This window comes from Ursus americanus, chromosome 34, assembly GCF_024610735.1.
Source record: "Ursus americanus isolate L20-20 chromosome 34, mUrsAme1.1.p, whole genome shotgun sequence".
Classification (NCBI taxonomy): domain Eukaryota; kingdom Metazoa; phylum Chordata; class Mammalia; order Carnivora; family Ursidae; genus Ursus; species Ursus americanus.
The window spans coordinates 17,107,350-17,125,915 of NC_142160.1; the positions used below are offsets into that span (position 1 = coordinate 17,107,350).

The 18,566-nt window shown below is 43.1% G+C and overlaps 1 protein-coding gene across 7 annotated transcripts in view; it reads right to left on the bottom strand.

Annotated features, from left to right (window-relative positions):
- Positions 1 to 276: 276 nt before the first annotated feature.
- PRUNE2 (prune homolog 2 with BCH domain) overlaps positions 277 to 18,566 on the bottom strand; it is a 249,271-nt gene continuing 230,981 nt past the window's right edge. For 2 of the 7 annotated variants that reach the window (XM_087858856.1, XM_087858853.1), the window contains exons 16-20: positions 15,735 to 15,833; positions 12,525 to 12,560; positions 11,948 to 11,986; positions 7,454 to 7,501; positions 277 to 3,592 (exon numbers count right to left, since the gene is read on the bottom strand). In XM_087858856.1, coding sequence (XP_087714982.1) covers positions 3,562 to 3,592; positions 7,454 to 7,501; positions 11,948 to 11,986; positions 12,525 to 12,560; positions 15,735 to 15,833 — 253 coding nt within the window. In that variant the 3' untranslated portion in view covers positions 277 to 3,561. The remainder of the gene's footprint in view (positions 3,593 to 7,453; positions 7,502 to 11,947; positions 11,987 to 12,524; positions 12,561 to 15,734; positions 15,834 to 18,566) is intronic. The other 5 variants (XM_087858854.1, XM_087858855.1, XM_087858857.1 and 2 more) reach the window with 5 other exon arrangements.

Sequence of the window (18,566 nt, forward strand, 5' to 3'; positions counted from 1 at the left end):
GGCTGTAAAAGTGTGTGTGTGTGTCTGTGTGCGTGTGTGGAAGCCCCAAACTAAAAACAAAATGCCATTTAATGTATTTTGATTTTAAAATAGATACACGCCCCCAAAGGCAAAGGAAAGAGAAAGGAGAAGTTGACAAAAATCAAGTAACCACAAAAGCCGAAAGTAGCACTGTCCTCAAGCACCAGGGGCCGAGCTAGACTGACATCCACGCAAGTCTACGGCAGAAGTGGAGCTGGAGAAAGACTCTCACTGACACAGAGAAAGGAAAGCCCATGACTTGTGGAATCAATTTTTATTTCTGAATTATACAGAGAGGCTATATATATATATATTTTTAATATGGTGGTGTTACATATCTTTATATTATTAACCCACGCTATTTAGGGAGAAACTATTTATTTATTTACCAAAACAGAGTCTAATAGATACTTTATTCTGAGCAAACCCAATACATGGTAGAAAAACTTTCAAATATATAAAAGATTAGTTTATGCACATCTAAATGTTTCTAAGGGAGCAGACTACTGAGGCATTGTGATTAGATGAGGCGCAAACGTAGTGACATAACCAAATACTTAAAATGACATCTTAATCACACAAAAGCTTAGAGTAGTGACTTCCTCACACAGGTCGGAGTGTATCTTAGAAGGTAGCCCCACAAAACATTGTATGGCTTCCAAGGAACTTCAGGATTTCTTCTACACCCAGCTAGTGCCCTCACACAAACTTTTTCACTCCTTGATGGTATCTTCTGTGTAGATTTACGTTCTTTCTTAGTCAAGGAGCTAAGCAAAGAGCAACTGGTTGCCACCTTGGGAAAACAAGACTTATGCCCCGTGACCACCTTGGTTCCCTGACCTACAGACCTACAGGAAAAGTGTAAAACAGTTCCCAGAAGTCAGAACCAAAGCAAGAATGCTCAGAATGCAAGAGCTAGATAGCTACTGATGTCAATGTTTACATCTGTCTACCTATCTGCTTAGGGATTATTTTTTCCAGGATTCTTCTAGAATTCTATTTACTCGGACTGAATTTACAGAGTGGCTTTTCTCTAGCACGTGCACTTAATGTGTCTTGTTTAAGATAATAAAATAGCAGATGCCTATCGGAACAGTGGTGCAGCCCATAGAACAGCCCAGAGAAAAATCAGTGACTGGGAGAGAGGTTCGTAATTTCCATGTAGGAACAGGAAGCTTCCAACAGAATATCGCCTGAGTAGTTTTCCATGAACAGGCTAGACAGGGTCAAGGGAAAGTGAATGGCGAGATTGTTGCCATGTCCGGTTGAATATAACAAGACTCTTCTATCAGAAGCTCTCTGTTCTCAGGCTTGTACCAACTCAACACAACCCTGATTTCTTCATTCCCTCCTGTGGCTCGAGGGACCACTTCATTCATTTTCCAAAATGGGACATGGCTGAGCAAAAGGGAGCTTTGTTAATAACTACCCCAGAGCAACAGTGGTCCCTGGGTGAACCTACCAGATATTAGGTCACTGGTCTTATGTCAACACGGAGCTCTGGGAGAGGCATAATTTGGGCTTCCCAAGGTGGAGCTGGGTGGAGAGACAGCATATGTTCTGGGGTTTTTCTATTGGACGAGACAGATGCTAGGAGGGCGGAGACCCAAAAGAACACAGTTCAACAAGATACTCAGTTGAAAGGGACACAGAGAGGGGAATTCGGTTAAGTATGGCTTATGGAGGGAAGAGCGCTGACCTGTGTGTATGAGCGCGCGTCTGGAAGGCGGGTGGGAGACAGACATGAAGCAAATGAGGCAGCAACATTCAGTCCCCCGCACAAAGAGGTCGACCTCAAGGTGTCTGCAAGCGCCTGAAACCCAGGACTCGAGTGCCCTGGACAGCTCTCCTGGATGTAGCCACCAGCCCAAAGCCACGGTGGAACCCTGGTCTCCACTGCATTTTTACTATTGTTAGCTTATTAGTAACAGGTGATACCCGAGAATAAGAACGGCCCCCAGAGAGCGTTCAGGACCTCGGCAACACCCGTGAAACAGCCAGAAGGCTTCTAAGCAGGCTTCACTTGGGGTCACGGAAACAAACCCCAAGCCATGCTTTTGTGGGGAGGACTCCCTGTCTTTTTCAGCGAGCTATTTATTTTACTGAGTAGGGAGGCCAATATTTTCTTTTTAAAGAATAAATCATTCTGTTATAGCAACAAACATTCAAATCCTAGATGGGAGAAGGGGGGAGAATGGGTGCGCTGGGGCAGGCAGGGCCCAGCAAACTCCTCCTATAAATAGAGTAAAATAGCTTAGGCTTGGTGGCCCCATGGTCTGCTGCCACTGTTCCACTCTGCCACTGCTATGCAGAGGAGCCCCAGAGAGCCTGTGAACCAGCTCGCGAGGCCGTGTCCCCACAAAACTTTCTTTACGGGTCCTGAAATCTGAATAAATTTCGTATGTCGTGAAATATTAAAAATTTTTTTTCGACCCCAGTGTGAAAGCCATTCTTAGTGACAAGGCCGTGTGAAAACAGGTGCTGTGCTAAATTCGGCCATGGCTTTGCCAAGCCCTCTGCCAGAGGCCCGCAGATTTGAGAGCATGCTGGGATTTTAAAGGGCATGTGAAGACGACCCAGAGGCATTTTGCAAATGATAGTAGGCACTCCTATTGCCTTTTAAACCTCTGGTCAGATTAAAGCGATTGAAAACAGATTGCTTTTTGTGACGCCTGTGAGAGAGAACTTCAGAGAAATGAAGGTCCCCAAATAATGAATTTCTGAGCGGGACACCTTCACTTGAGTCCTTGGCACTTACAATGTAACATTTTGAACGAAGCTGACGGCGTGAAGCGCAGATAGCTACCAAAAAATGCCAACATCAGCCCTTAAGTTTCTCAGCGTGGAGGTCTTCAGCATCCATCGGAGAAATAATTATTTTTAAAAAGACCGATTCACAGAAAACATGATGCCCGATTTGATAACTAAAACAAAACTGATGTGAATTAGAACACCTGGGTCCCTTTGGGACATCAGAGACGATTCACGGGGCCAAGAACCAAGCGGGCACACTCAGCGGACGGTGGCTTCACACCCGAGTCTGGCTTACAGCTGTGCTAAGCGAGTCTAGGGTTTTAAAGGCGGAGTTCCATGGGGGGCCACTTGCCCAGGGAGCGTCGAGCCCCGGGTGTCTTAAACCTAAAATGATCGCCAAGGAGAAATCCAGACAATCTCTGGCAACGAAGCCACTCGTGATTAAGAGCGGACAGAAGGTATCTGATAGGTCAACACCCGTCTGAGAGATGAGATGCCACTGCACCAAGGGTTAGCAGAATATTGAAAGGGAAGGTCCTATTGTCTTGCTAAGGTTCAACTGAAATCTTTGAGGCACGTAATTGGCAAAATAGGAAAATACACACAATTTCATAAAATATGCGAAGAGTAAACAAATTCCCTTACTGTTTTTCCCCTTAGAAATTTAGAGTGGTGCCAGGTAGTGCAAAGTGGAAAAAAGTCGCATCCGCCCCGTCTCTTCTGGGTCGAGAGGCTTCAGCAGAATCACGAAGCAGAAGAGTATCCTCTTCTTCCAGCCAAGGCCAGCTAGGGCTTTTCTTTTAGCTTCAGGTCAATACTTAGGGGAAAAAAGGAAGAAAATAATGAGAAACGTGAGCAACTCAATATGAAACATTCCGTGGTGGTTTGGAGTAGCAGGTGTTTGCTTTTTTCCTTCCCCAAAGGACTTACTGAAAATAAATCATGCGAGGTTCTTACGCTAGAAAAACCTGGTAAGTCACAACCCTCCCCTAGTTGTCAAGGCTTTCTCTCAAATGCGGAATGTATTTTTTCTTAAAAAGCTGTTTCTGGAAGCATTTTACGCCTCTCGAAATGATCGAAGGTGGCAACAGACACGTGGGAGGGCTCGTTTCTGAAGCAGACTAAGGAACATTATTGCATTTTGGGAATAAGGGATCTACTTGTTTCTAGTAAATGGCCTTCTCTTGTGGGGCAAATCCATGATCTGCTTGAAGTAACAGCTGATAAGTGCTACATAGCAAGAAAGTGGTCAACAATGAAACAATAGCACAACAAAACAAAACAAAATAAAACCATAACACTTTCTAGAGCCAAAGAATTTGTTTGAAAGGGGTTTGCCTACCTGATTGAGATGGATTCTTATAACCTAAGGAAAGGTGGTTTTTTAAGAAAGTCTCATGGGCTCCCAATAATCTAGAAAATAATTCTAAGACCTCCTTGGGCCACACTCTACCGCCTCTCAGTGAAGTTGTGATAAACTTCCTGGCACCTACCAGAGAAGAGAGCTCCAGCCAGGATGCTCAAAAGAAGAATTTCAGTCATGAACAAAGAAAAACACCGTTTGAAAGAGGCAATTCGGGGAGTATCTGTGGATTTTGCTTAGACCGGCCTTCCTGGCCCTTCCGTCCACACGCTGCACCTGGGCTTTGCTGGTGGGATCTGCAGCAGCTGAGGGGTTCCTTCATGCTGCTTTGCAAAGAAAGCCACGGGTAACCCATGCTGCCTGCCCATCTAGTTTACAGGACTAAAAAATATCTTTCCTTTGAAACGCCCTCAATTCTACCATTTATTAGCTTGGGGCCTTGGCCAAGTTACCTACCTTGCCTAAATGTCTATGTCTGTATCTGTAAAATAGAATACTCCTACCTCTCTCAACGCTTGCTAGGGATTGTCTCAAGTGTTTCCAGTAGTAAGTAGGAGGACGAGCATTACTCTGGTAGAGTATCAGTAGTACTCAGGGTCTTTTTGAAAGGCGCCCTGATAAAAATCTGAAAACAGAACACTCACACCATGACGCCCCTTCTGAAACACCTCATTTTTCACTTTTTAAATAAGACTTTTAGTAATCTCTACATCTAATGTGGGGCTTGAACTCATGACCCCGAGATCAAGAATCACATGCTTCACTAACTGAGCTAGCCAGGTGCCCCCACACTGACTTTCTGGGAAACCTTCTAGGGTTTTAGAAATGCATCCCTTCAACTTTTGGTAAACAAAAAACTGAAACACGAAAACCTATTTACAGAGTTTATGGAAGAAGCCAGGGATGGTCAAAAGTGGACGATTTTTAAGTAAATAAGGAAACCACACTGAAGATTAATTTTTGAGACAACAGTTGTCCTGTGGGGCCAACGAAGCTACCAGCGATGTTACTAATTTAAGTTTCTACAAATAGGACCACATCCCCTGGATCGGACACACTTTTTATTTGCGTAAAACTATTTTAAAAGCATGCACAAGTCTTAGGACATGAACAAACAAAATCCAAACTTGAAAGTGAAGGAGACGAGCAACTAGATACTTTTTAAAGTAGAATGCTTTTTGGGAAAAATTTACCTCGAATCAGAATTACAGGACAAAAGGAATATTCCTCCCCTTTGGGCAGGTGGGCTGAGATTTCTATAAGCAACTTTCCAGGGAGACATAGAAACTACAGGCCATTCTGGCTTCCCACATGAGTTAAACGAGGTTCCTTCCAAAGTATCTGACAAGATTGTGTAATGATGAATACAAACTCTCGTGTTTTCTGTAGGAAGATCGTGGGATAGGCCTAACTTCCCTTTCTTTAAGGAAAAGAAGAGAGGCACATTTCATTTGAATCTTGGCTTGACTGAGCTCCTCGAAACAGCCTTTGCAGGTTACCCATTCTATACTAGCTACAGAAGGTGTAAAATGCTTCCACGCAGGAGCAGACAAAGGTAAATGAGGCCCCTTATCCTTATACTAACGAAAGCCAGAAATCCAGGGCTAGAAGCCAGCGTAAGAACTTCTTGGCCACTCTTGCCCCTCAGCCTGGATCTCATCCTTTGCGCTGGGATCAGGGGCCTGATAAGGGCTTGGGAAAGACAGGGCTGAAGAAAACCAGCCAGGTGAAGGTTATGTTCTAAGAAGTGGGAAGTAACATTTACCTTTGTAGCATCCCTCCCTCCCCCGTGCCCAGCCCTGCAATGAACCCAAACAAAAAGCAGTGCTCTACCCCCGCCCCCCCCAACCCAGTGAGCCCTACATACAAACAAGGAGCCAGACAGGACAGACAAAGGAGTGGGTAAGCCCGCAGATGTTGCAGCCTGGGCCCATGAGCGACAACCCCTCCACGCAGCTCGTGAACCGCGGGCCTGGGACTCTGCTCTAGGGGGCGCTGTTTCGCAGAGGGAGGGGAAATGTGCAGAAGAATGAAGGTGGCCTAAGGAGCTCTGTTTTTCCCTTGCAAAACTTCGTGTGGCAATTTGCTTAAAGCAATTGTTGCCTTCATCAAAGAGGTGGGAGAGGTGAAACCTTCAGAAAAAATAGCAGTGTGATTTCCAAAAGCCCCCTTACGGCCTTTGTTCTTTACTCTTTCTTGCGGGGACCTTCTCTCTGGGGTTTTTATCTATAAACTGCCTTAAACTGTAGGGTCCTTGCGGCCCCCGCTCTGCTGTGCTATGATTTTCCATCCTTGCTTCGGACCTCGAGGGAAAGGAAGTCCAAAGAGAACAAAACTCGACAGTAGCTGCCACATTTAAGTCCCATCTTTGCCCCTCCTGGATTCGGGGAAGGACAGTGTTAAATTCTCTACAGTTCAGATCAGATGAGGAGCCCTCAGCTGGGTGGCCAGGTTCCCTCGGAGAGCATGTTGGTGACTGCACTTTAGTCCCTGCAACTGACAAGTCTGTTTCTTAGGCAACTAAGTTTGTCCTCCTCCAGACTAACCAAAGTTAGATCAGAGGCCGCACACCCATTCCAGAATTATGACCACCTCTCTCTGATTTCAAAACCACTGGCTCTGGAACTGCAGACTCCAATCCCGGCTCTGGGACATTTTTACAACTGTAAAGCGTGCGACTGGTCAGATCATCTCTGTATGCCACTCTTTCCAGGGCTGTAAAATGTACCTCGTAGGCTTATCCTGAGGGTAAAAATCAGATAACGTGCCTGAGGCTTTTCACATAGAACTCGGCACGTGGTGGGCACTCACTACGTGTTCGATTTCCACTTCTCACAGGATGAGGCCAGCTGGATTAGCTCTTCCTAAAGTTCCATCCGGACTCCACTGCCTCTTGGAATTTTCAAAACAAGGACATCTTCTCCCCCAGCCACTCAAATATGAAGTTCATATGAAAGTGCCAACTTTCACTAATTAAAATAGATGATGTAATTCAGAAAACAGAGTTGCATTCCTCCTGCCCAAATGCTCTTACATCTGGCTCTCACATTCATTTTCTGCTCATTTTTGGACTGGAAAATAGAATGCCAAGTAGACTTAAGCTGTCCTTAGGGAATGTAATAGTGATCATGAAAGAGACGGTGTGGAGCCGGCACATTTCTCTATTTAAAGTTCTGATTTGAGAAACGGAGCCCCTGAGAGCTGAACATCTGAACAGAGTTTACCCAATCCTTGCTGTATTTTTGTTTTCTTTCAGAGCCCAGCCATACGATGTTACAAGTAACCACACAGATGTTATGGATGGTGAATTCTTACTCCTTCTCCATGGAAGACATTTCTGGATCATTGTAAAGGCAGCTAGTTCTGAGTGCAAGGAAAAACAAAATAGGAAGCAAGTAAACATTTTCTCCACTGTTACCACTTTGTAAGCACAACAGACACAGGCATTTTAAACTACCTGATGTCGTCTCATTGCTAATATGGAACAAATCTACGCCTGATTCTTTTACCATCGGTTTTGAAATGTAGTAACTGCCCGTGATTTAGAAGCATAAAAGGAAGACTGAAATTCCAAACAGCTCCAGTGGTCTCTTCTGGTCTTGTTACTTTGTCCTGACTTTTCAGTCTACCTTATTCAGAGAGATCATGATATCGCAAGTGTTTCTTTGGAACACAAGTAACACACTTGATACATAAAGGACAGCCCCTCTCAAGCAGCCTAATTTTATTTGCACACGAACACAGTTAACTTTCAGTTTGCACAAGAATGAGGATTTTCGTAGACACTAAAAGAAAAAATGCCAGGGTCAGCTTTCCTTGTTACAGAAAAATAACAGGACACTTACTACTATACGGCTGAGCTGTGTTTGGGTAATAGGAGTGAATCCGAAGATTAACCTAAACTGAATGTGTCCAGAAAGAAAAATGTAACCATATGAAATAAATGAGTTTTGTTACAATGTATGAACGTGTTTATGCTTTTGGTGTAATATTAGCTGCTTTTAATATTCCAATGTGGTGGCATTCCTCTGTAAGCAAATTTCACATGTGTTCTATATTAATTTCTGATTAACAGTACATTTCAACTTTTACTTTCTCCCCTCTGGTCATCTTTTATTATGGGCAAACAAAATATTTAAAGAGATTTTATGATCTTTTTATTTCTTATTTTTTAGAAAGATTTTACTTAGAGCGAGAGCACGAGAGCAGGGGAAGGAGCAGAGGGGGAGGGTGGAGGAGGGGGAAAGAACCTCAAGCCGACTCCATGCTCAGCATGGAGCCAGATTCGGGGTTTGATCTCAGGACCCTGAGATCATGACCTGAGCCAAAACGAAGAGTCAACCCCCCAGGAGCCCCTCTGTGATCTTTTTAAATGAAAGGCTTCCTTTTATAATGTGAATTATTTCATTAGGTAATACATCTGTTTGAACATAAGAGGTTCAGTTATTCACATTAGACATTTTGTTGAGATGGCAGAAGGCGATCGATCTCCCTGGGAAGGACAGAGCGCTTCCCTCTGCCCCCTCTACCCTTCTCACTGGTGGTCAGGCATTTTTATGGAGAATATTTGGCAACTTGAGTGAACAAGGACAGTCAGGCAAGTGTTAACAGTATGGTAGAAAAACCTAGCAAAGCTGGAATGGCATCAAGAAAAGCCATTCTTCTGAATCTAACTTCTCTGTGTTTTTTCTTTGCATAATCCCTTCCAATGAAAACAGCAATTTCCAATCCATTTAATACTATCATTCCAAAGGCAGCTGATGGATTCTTTACCATTTTCAAAATAAGAACAGCTCTCTGTACACAACTAGTCCTTCCCACATATTTTCCCTCCTGCATAGATGTCAAGTTTTAAGGAAAACGTAGGGCAGGCTGAAGAAATCACCTTCTGAAAGTCAATTAAGAGGTGGTGTGTATGGGCGGAAAAGGTGAATGATCGAAAATAAAGCAAAACAAGAGCAAGATAGGTTTTGCTCCCTGATGAGGTAGGTGTTTGCCTTCGGTTAGAACCAGCCTGAAGCTTTTAAATAGAGGTCATGTGGAAGGACGGGTGTGTCTGTTAATAGAAAGAACCTGGGTTAACTGGCTTCTAGACCCTAACCATAGGTCTGCAATGACCATGTTTTCTGAACGCCAAATCATATACAATCTGTCCGAGGACTGGGAGCCACTTCAGAGGCCGAAAGGTAGTTAAAGAGATGTAGTTAGTAGGCTGGTACGATAGGATTTAGAGGCATCGCGATCATCTGTGGCGCCAACCGTGTAAAGTTCTTTCCCCCTACATTTTCAAATGTGCAAATGTATTTCAAGTCCTCGCACAGGTCATGTCACCATCAAAAGGTGGAGGATCAGCTGGAGAGGAACTGAGACAGGCAGCTTACCCGCTGAACCCAAAACAAGAGCATTGACTCCTAAGACAAATTTTATTCGGGCATTGGCTTTCAGGTGGTGATTGTCGGAGCGTGGTCCTCAGACGGGCAGCAAAGGCATTACCATAATGTGTTAGGATTACCGATGCTCAGGCCTGCTGACTTAGAGGCTCTGAGCTGAGTCCCAGGACCCTGTGTTGGAGCCAGTGTTCCATGTGATCCTGCTGTGCAGTGAAGTCTGAGAACCACTGCTCCACGGTGATGAACTGGATTTTATGCACATTCGTTAATTTATGCGGCAGAAATTTACTGAGCCTCTATTATGTGCTAGGCACACTTGGCGCTTCTGTCAGGAAGGAGATCAAGTCGTCTCAGGATCATCCTAGACTATCTGGACACCTGGGGAGGGAGGGTGTGGGGCTAGGGAAGTGAAGAGAGGGAAAGATCGGAGAGGAAAAAAGAGAAAGCTACACAATAAACCCCAAATAACTATTTCCCTAGGTAGCTAAACAGGAAGGGCCGACATGTGGAGGGAGGGAAAACTCTACTAAAGGGGGCAAGATTTTATGGTAATAATGAAAGAACATGGCCATATGACTTACAATGGGTTTGGCTGGAAAATTATTGATTTCCCTCTCCTCAATCTTTTGTCTTGAAAACACCTCCTTAATTTTATAAATATGTTATCATCGTAAAAAAAATCTGAAAGACAAACTCATTGCTCTTCTGTCTCTGGGGAATCTAATGACACCATGCAAACTGAGTGCAGATAAATGTTAACGGGGTGCATTACGCCAACATCTGGTTCCTTGGTTCCTAACGTCTTCCTTTCTTTTCCAACTTCTGGTTTGTAACAGTTGAGTCAGAGACTAAGAAGATTCTGTTAGTGTAGAAATTCAAATACTTTCGAGTACTGTTAGTGTAAACGGGTGTCAGTTATCTTGAACGAAAACTTAAAGATAGGAATATTGTAACACGAAACTACACTAATGTCAAGGTTTCTAAGGCAAAAAATCTTTCCTTGAATTAATTAATTTCAGTCTTTTTTTTTTTTTTTTTAAATGAGCTCTATACCCAGTGTGAGGCTTGAACTCACAACCCCGAGATAAAGAGTCGCATGCTCTTTCAACTGAGCCAGCCAGGTGGCCCTTTTCCTCGAATTTTAACCCAAAAGGTCCACTCTATAGGCAAATAATTCTACAGATTACCTGCAATAAGAATGTATTGTAGTAAAAAAAAAAACAAAAAAACACCTCAATGGATTGTTCTCAGGAGGAATTGGCATTTATACTTATATAGAAAATAAAACCTTATTTATTCAGAATTTGTAGCTTTTTGGACATTGCCTGGGTTTCTGTTTTTGCAGTATCTATTAAAATGGGAACTAGTTATAGAAATTAACAGTGTAAGCAACATTTGAAGTGGAGAAGAAGCTTTAATATAGTAAACGTTCCGAATAGTACCTGTCTACTTGACACATAGTGTCAGAAAAATTTTTGGACTTGGAAGTAAGAAAGGGAAATTACTGGATTTTCTTTCAAAGCAATGCTGAGTTGAGTTTCTGTTGATGGGCTATTTTACAACTCTTTGGGGGCAGAGGTTAACTTGTACATTTTTGTTGAAAAGAGATGCAAATAATTTCTGTCCAGTGGAAAAGATCATCCTAGGTCACAGTTTATTGCTCTGTTGGACACTGATCCATTTTGTATCTAAACTAATAATCTTATCCTAACATTCCTCGATAAATCACTCAATGAAATCTAGCTTTGCAAATGTTCTTTGAACCGGTTTTAACACTTACTGGCTCCTTCGTTAAATAATTAGTTGAATAAAATCATTGGCATGTATCCACTTTACAGTTGCATTAAAGTTCAGGTTTTGCCCTTTTGAAAACTATACTTTAACAATAGGGAGTAATGATTCTTTTTCTATTCATCCAAATAGCTCAGAAGCATTATTTTGTTAAGCAATACTTCCAAGTCCGCTAAATAATGTGCTTAAAAAAACTTGGAAAGTGACAAAACTGGTTCTACAAAAATATTCCAAATTTCGACGTGTCATCATTTCTCTCCATTAGTATGAGTTAGTGAGCTTTTGTTGCCTCAAAATATCTAACAATCATGTGGATGTATGCTATGTGGTAATGCCTGTGATGTGTTCCTGGGCTGTAGTGCCAAAAATTGCGTGTACATAAAAAAAAAGAAACAAACAAACAAACAATGGTAACAAATGTGTTCTTTAAGATAAGCAAGATCACAGGGGAAAGTAGGTTGTAGTAGGAATACCAGCAATTGCATCTATCGTGGGACAAAGGGAACATTTCAAGTGCAGCATTATTATCAGGAGGCAAGACTAAAACACCAGGCATGCAGTCCTCCCGATTCATTCCGGAAATGCAAGCCAACCTCACACCAGCTGCCGAATGAAAAGCAAGTCTTACTTAGCTGCTTCTGATGCTTCCCTCAGTTCTTCATCCAGTCTGCATGAGCAAAAATTATCGGTGTAGAAAAGAAACAAAAAAGAAGCAAGCACAGCGTGAGAGAGTCACCCAGCAAAGCGGAGCCAAACATAAGTGGAGCATATGTGCTTTTAGAAACCATCCTTTGGGGCACCGAGACGCGCTCCTTCGATTGGACCTGGTGCCCTTTCCTCCCATTCGGTGTTTCTGTAGGGTTACTCTGCCAGTTCCTTCAGAAAGGTGCATCTACAAGTTGCAAGGAGATCAGCAACATGCTGGCTGAATAAAGCCGAAACCGTCCACATCGGTCTGTGGGGCAGAGTTAGAGAGAGCTTGCAGCCTGGGCCAAGTCAAGGGTGTATCTGGTTTAGTGGGTTTTGGTTGCAGATTTGGCTGACCTCAACAGCTTTACACACAAGACAAAGACCCAGAATGGGAGACTACAAGGAGCTGATAGAATGACCTCTCGCACTGGTAGCATGTTGAGGTCACCCACGAGTGAGACACTGGTGCACACACACAGAGGGTCCAGCGTGAAGGGTAGCTCGGGAGAGTTTACCTCACACTTCTCTTATAAGATCTCTCTTCATCGTACCTTACGAGATAAAAAATGAATGCAATGAGGAAAACGAGCAAACAGATGGAGAAACGACAGGTATGTGGTTTAAAGGACAGTCAAAACGAGACAGCAAAAGCCTACCCCCCTTCCCCCCAGAATCATCAGATTGCCTTTTGGGAGAAAACTTATTTTCATTTGATAAAATCCATGAGTTAGAATTCGTAATGATATACAGCCAATCCTCATTATTCGCAGATTCTGTGTCTGCAAATTTGCCTACTGATTAAACCTGTATCTGTAACCCCAGCATCAATACCCGTGGCACTTCCGTGGGCACTTGCTGACTTTCACTGAGTGGCAAAAAATTTGAGTCACCTGATGCGCACCTTCCCAGCTGAGGTCGAACAAAACAAGGCTCTGCGTCCTTGTTTTAGCTCTCGTGCTGTCAACAGGCGTCCTATTTGCAACCTATTTAATGCCATGTTTTCCCTGTTTGTGCTGTTCGTTGGTGATTTCGCCATTTCAAATGGCCTCGAAGCATAGTGCGTAAGTGCTGGCCGGTGTTCCTAAGCACGAGAAGGCTGTGATGTGCCTTACGGAGAATACGTGTGTGTTACAGCAGCTTTGTTTAGGCAGGAGTTATGGTGCCGTGGGTCGTGAATTCAATGTTAGTGAGTCAACAGTATGCATCAGATAAGGTGTCTTTAAACAGAAACACACATAGAACAAGGTTATATATTAATTGGCTAATGAAAATTAACCAGATGCCTGGAGGAACTTAGCCCCATACTCCCCCTAGGAACAATGGTTCCACATTCGCCAGTCAGGGTTCTAGAACATCACGGCCACCAATAACAAGAACTGACTGTAATCAGTAATTATAAATCTGATTCCAGATGGGGCAGGTTTTTCTTTCATTCAAGCCCTTTGATAACAGGCTCCATCCCAGTTGAATACGGGTCTTGGGATTGGCTGAGACCAGACTCTTTGAATGTTACTCAGTAACAGGAAGGGGCTATAGCTTGTATCAATTTGAAAATGGCATAACATGAAAATGAGACAGTGGAGGACGGGAACAGAAGTGGCAGAAAGGACATCCAGAGAAGACGGATTGCACAAGACAGGAGAAAACATGGACCCCTGGGGAGGACATAGATGGTTGTCAATTTCTTTGAAATGGAACCCTTCCTCCTGAAGAAACTTCTCCTGAATGGGAGCCTTTGAAAAAACGATGGGTGTCGATGAATGAAAAGTGTCCTGGACATGTTTAACTTCTCATTTACACGGTCCCATATGAGACTGAGTCCCTAAAAGCAACATCAGGATAATAACATTCTGACTTGCTAACTGAGTCCAGGAGGCTTCCTGAAGGCATTATGTACATTTTCATTCGATCCTCGGGACCGGTCTATGAATTGCCCCCTACTCCTCCCTTTTCTGGATGCTGCAGCTGAGACAATCGAGAGTTTAATAGGTTGCCTGAAGTCTTAGAGACACTGGGGGACGGAAGGAAGATTCAAATCTAATGCTAAGTCTCCAACATCCATTTTCTTCTTTTTTTCCAACAGGAAGCCTTACTGTATTCACTGAGAAAGTGGCCATTTCCCCCTGAAGAGAAAATGTCCTTGTCATCTTTTGCAAATGGAGGCAGCGTTACAGGAGGTGGGCGCTCCAGTGACTTTTTTTTCTCATGACCTTGAGATCAAGACCTGAGCTGAGATCAGGAGTCGGGCACTTAACCGACGGAGCCACCTGGGAGCCCCTCTAGTTACTTTATTTTATTCAAAGAGTAGGAGCGGCTCTGGAGATGGGGAGGCACCTTTCTGAGGCAGCAGGACAGAGCTGTGAGGTTCGCTAGGTGTGGGAACCCCAGAAGCTAAGTAGATCAAAGCCATAGTTAGAATTATAGAAACACTGCTTGATTTGGCTGAGCCAACGGCAGTTCGAAGCCAAATCACTATCCTGTGTTCACCTCCTACCAGCACAAGGAAGACCAACCGCATCCACTCCTGAGCTTTGACTTCAGACAGATACTTTAAGGGAGGTCAAGGAAACTACTAGAAAAGGGGATGGGAATTCTGGTGCCAGGCTGACCTGGGTCTGAATTCTAGTTCATCTCATCCCTGCTCCTACTTACACTGTGCAAAAGTAACTTTTTTTACTGTTAGTTTCCCTGATCTGCAGATGGGGGTTTACTGTGGAGATTAAACACGTGATACGAATAAGCACGTCTATGCCCGACATAGTATTGCCACTAAACGCAAGTCCTTTCCTTCCAGTTTCTTTTCCTTTTTTTAATTAATTAATTTTTTTTTTTTTTTTAGTAAAGGGACTCTTTTTTGGAAGTGCAAATTGGGAGGTCCATTTTGTTATCTGTCTTAATGGAGGAGGACGGGGCAGGGTATCCTTATCTGTTCTCTTTGAGCTAATGGTTAAATTCCTCCCATTTTTAATTAAAAAGACGAGTGAATCAGACACAGTGGAAGAAAAGCACAAGCCACAGAAAACAATGGTTCTTTGCAACAAAGAACCAAACAGGAGGGTTCATTTGTCAGTATCCACATGTTTAAGGCTCAGCTCCAAGTGGTCACTGTTAACTGTTACTCATTATTTTTGCAGCATGATCCAGTGACCTTCAGTCTCCATGCCTGCTCCTCACAGGCTGCGGCTACATTACCCTGTCCTGAGGAAGGCGGTCATCCCTAACCCCGCCACCTACCACCCTGCCTTACCTTTCACCTGAAGGGAACCATGAAGAAGAAGGATGTAGAAGAAAACAGAGAGATGGTAGTTCCCTGCCCCCCAGCCCTTTCCCTAGGGTCATGTGGGTAAGTTCCTTTCTATAAGGCAATAAAGAAATCAAAGCTATACTCAGACCCAGCTGTGTTTGTGACAGTGGGAATCACAGGTGACAGATTCACCGATTCATGTTAACTTCACGCCGTCCCCAAAATGGTAGCAAAATTCAAGGTGAAATGAGCAATAATCAATAACCCCAAGAGAAGATTATGTAAAAGAGGATCTCAAAGAACAGAACAGTTATCTATGGGTTATGAGAAAAAAAAATCTATTTATTGGAAAATATTTAATATTTGTTTTAAATAGAAGATAATGCCATTTCCCCAGTATTCCAGAAATGAGTTCTTTTGCAACCTCCCTCTCCAAACATGCAGTATTTCTTACCAAGTCTTGGAAACCATCCAGACTTACTTGATGATGCTCTCTGGAATATGGATGCAATCCATTGGGATCAGCCCACTCAGTTCTGCTAAGCTATTGACATATTTAATTTTACTACTGAATTTTGAACTGAAAAAAGAAAAGAAAAGAAAAATATCATTAAGTGGCTATTTCACCCCCCCCTAAGGTTGTTGCCTCTTGAAAATCCTGAAAAATGCAACACCTTGGCCCAGTACTTACTAAAAAGAAAGGCTACATATTTGAGTAGTTACAATATGCAAGATATTGTTTTAAGTGGTTTATATTTATTAACACACTTATTTCTTCTTACAGCCTAAAGAGGTAGGTGCTATTCTTCTTCTCTCTCTTTTAAAAAGATGCTCCTAGTGGTCTTTTTTTTTTTTTTTTTTTAAGTAAACTCTATGCCACAGGTGGGGCTTGAACTCACAACTTCGAGATCAAGAGTCGCATGCTGTACTGACTGAGCCAGCCAGGCGTCCCATTATTCTCTTTTTATTATTATTTTTTTTTTTAAAGCCATTATTCTCTTTTTAAAGACAAAGAAACTCAAGACACAGGGAGTTAAGTATCTGCCCAAGGCCTCACCTTTAGTAAGTGGTAGAGCCTGGATTCAAACTCAGGGCAGTGTGACTACAGAGTCTACACTGATTTTTTTTTTTCCTCTAAGTTTTTCTTTTAATTCCAGTTAGTTAACCTACAGTGTTATATTCGTTTCAGGTGGACAACAGAGTGATTCACACTTCCATACGTCATGTGGTGTTCATCACAACTGACCTGCGCTCCTTAATCCCCATCACCGATTTCACCCATCCCCCACCCAGAGTCTACACTCTCCACCACAATGGCATGGCCCCTCGGTGGTTCTCGCCACTCTCCAGAATCACTGGTTTATGGTTTGTTTGGCTTTGTTTGCCAAGGAATCTGCCTCTGGGAAGGGAGTGAGGGACAGGAGCTGGTAGTTGTTGAAGGAAAAACTTGGTCTTGTCCTTAATGATTGGATGTTTTATAAGAAGAAGGCATTTGTATATAATCGCAAACTAATTTTTAAAATGTATCATTCCTGGGGCGCCTGGGTGGCACAGCGGTTAAGCATCTGCCTTCAGCTCAGGGCGTGATCCCGGCGTTATGGGATTGAGCCCCACATCAGGCTCCTCCGCTATGAGCCTGCTTCTTCCTCTCCCACTCCCCCCTGCTTGTGTTCCCTCTCTCGCTGGCTGTCTCTATCTCTGTCGAATAAATAAATAAAATCTTTAAAAAAAATAAAAATGAAAAAATAAAATGTATCATTCCACTTGAAAGGGAACTTGACCGAGCACTGAACTTTCTTGAAGAGTTTCCCATGAAAAGACCTCCCCCAGTCTACTGACCACGCAGAGCTGTCTGCCTCCTGTTCAACTACTGAGCATTCTAGAAGGAAGCGTCTGCAGGGTCATTTCTCTCTAGATTTCTCCCTCACAATGTACTTGCAGTTTGACCCTGGGCCACTGGCTGTGACTTGTGAGTAACTTTTGTCTCCATCCAGTCACCTGTAGGCCTCCTGACAAGTCGTGGGTAACACACACCACCAGTGATACGCTACATGCGGCCTCTTCCTTCCCCTGGACTTTCTGAGCTAAATTCAGGTTTGATAAAAGATGGAGTGGGTAGCGGGGGAAGCTTCCAGCTCCAGGGTTATGTTCATTAGAATGTACAGTTCTCCGAACACGCCATATTGTCTTCTTGATGTGTTTGCACCTGCTGTTTCTACCAGGTTTCAGCTAACCAGTCCTGTCGGTTCTTCAAAATTCACCTTGATGGCTCATTCTTCTGGAATGCCTCTCTTGACGCAGACCCTCAGCCTTTACTCCTCCTGCTACCCCAAACTCAGCTGAGCCCTGAGTTATCACCCCACAGTGGTACCCTGGATTGTAACTGCTTACTTTTCTGCCTATGTCAGCTGCTAGGCCCTGAGCTTTCTGAGGACAGCAACTGAGCTAATTAATCTCTCAATCTCTACCTCACATAAAAAAAAAAAAAATGAATTTCCCATCTACCTCTATGATAGGAGCTACCCTTCAGTGGGGAAAAGACCTAGAATACATTTAGTGACCTCTTTTTTCAGGTCTAAAAATTGGTTGGATCTTTAAAGAGGGTTTCACAGGATATGAGACTGTAGGATACAATGTTTAAGTGCTTAACGTGTGTTTTCTTTACAGTGAGGCAGACAATTGGGTCCAAAGCCCAAGTCTACTGTTTATTGGCTATATTACATCAGACCTGGCGTTGGAAAAGTATAGCTCATGGGTCAAAGCCAGCTTGCTGTTTTTTTTACAGTCCTCCGCCTAAGAATGGCTTCTACATTTTTAAAAAAATATTTGAAATAATAGCAAAACAAGACTATCTTGTGACATGTAAAAAATTTTAAGACATTCAACTTCAGTGTTCCTATGTCAAGTTTGATTGGAAGACAGCCACACTTACCTACATGCTGTCTATGACTGCTTTCGACCTAGCAGAGCCGAGCAACTGTGACTGAGACCAGATGGACCAGACAACCTAAAATATTTCCAGAACGGGTTTGCTGGCTCTTGCCGTAGACAATTTATCTGACCTCCCTGAACCTCAGGGACTTTTCCTAAATAAGGGAAACTGTAAACAGCACCTCCTTCAGAGGACTGTCATTACAAGTAAATGAAATAATGCCTGTAAATACTCAATAACTGTAAGCCATTGTTTTCTGTAATTTACCATAATGCTATTTGCTATAATTTTATTATTGCTGGACTTAATATCTTGAAGCTCCCTTCAAGAAATAATGTTGAATTATAATTATTTTTCAGTAGTCTTACAGCAACAAATGTT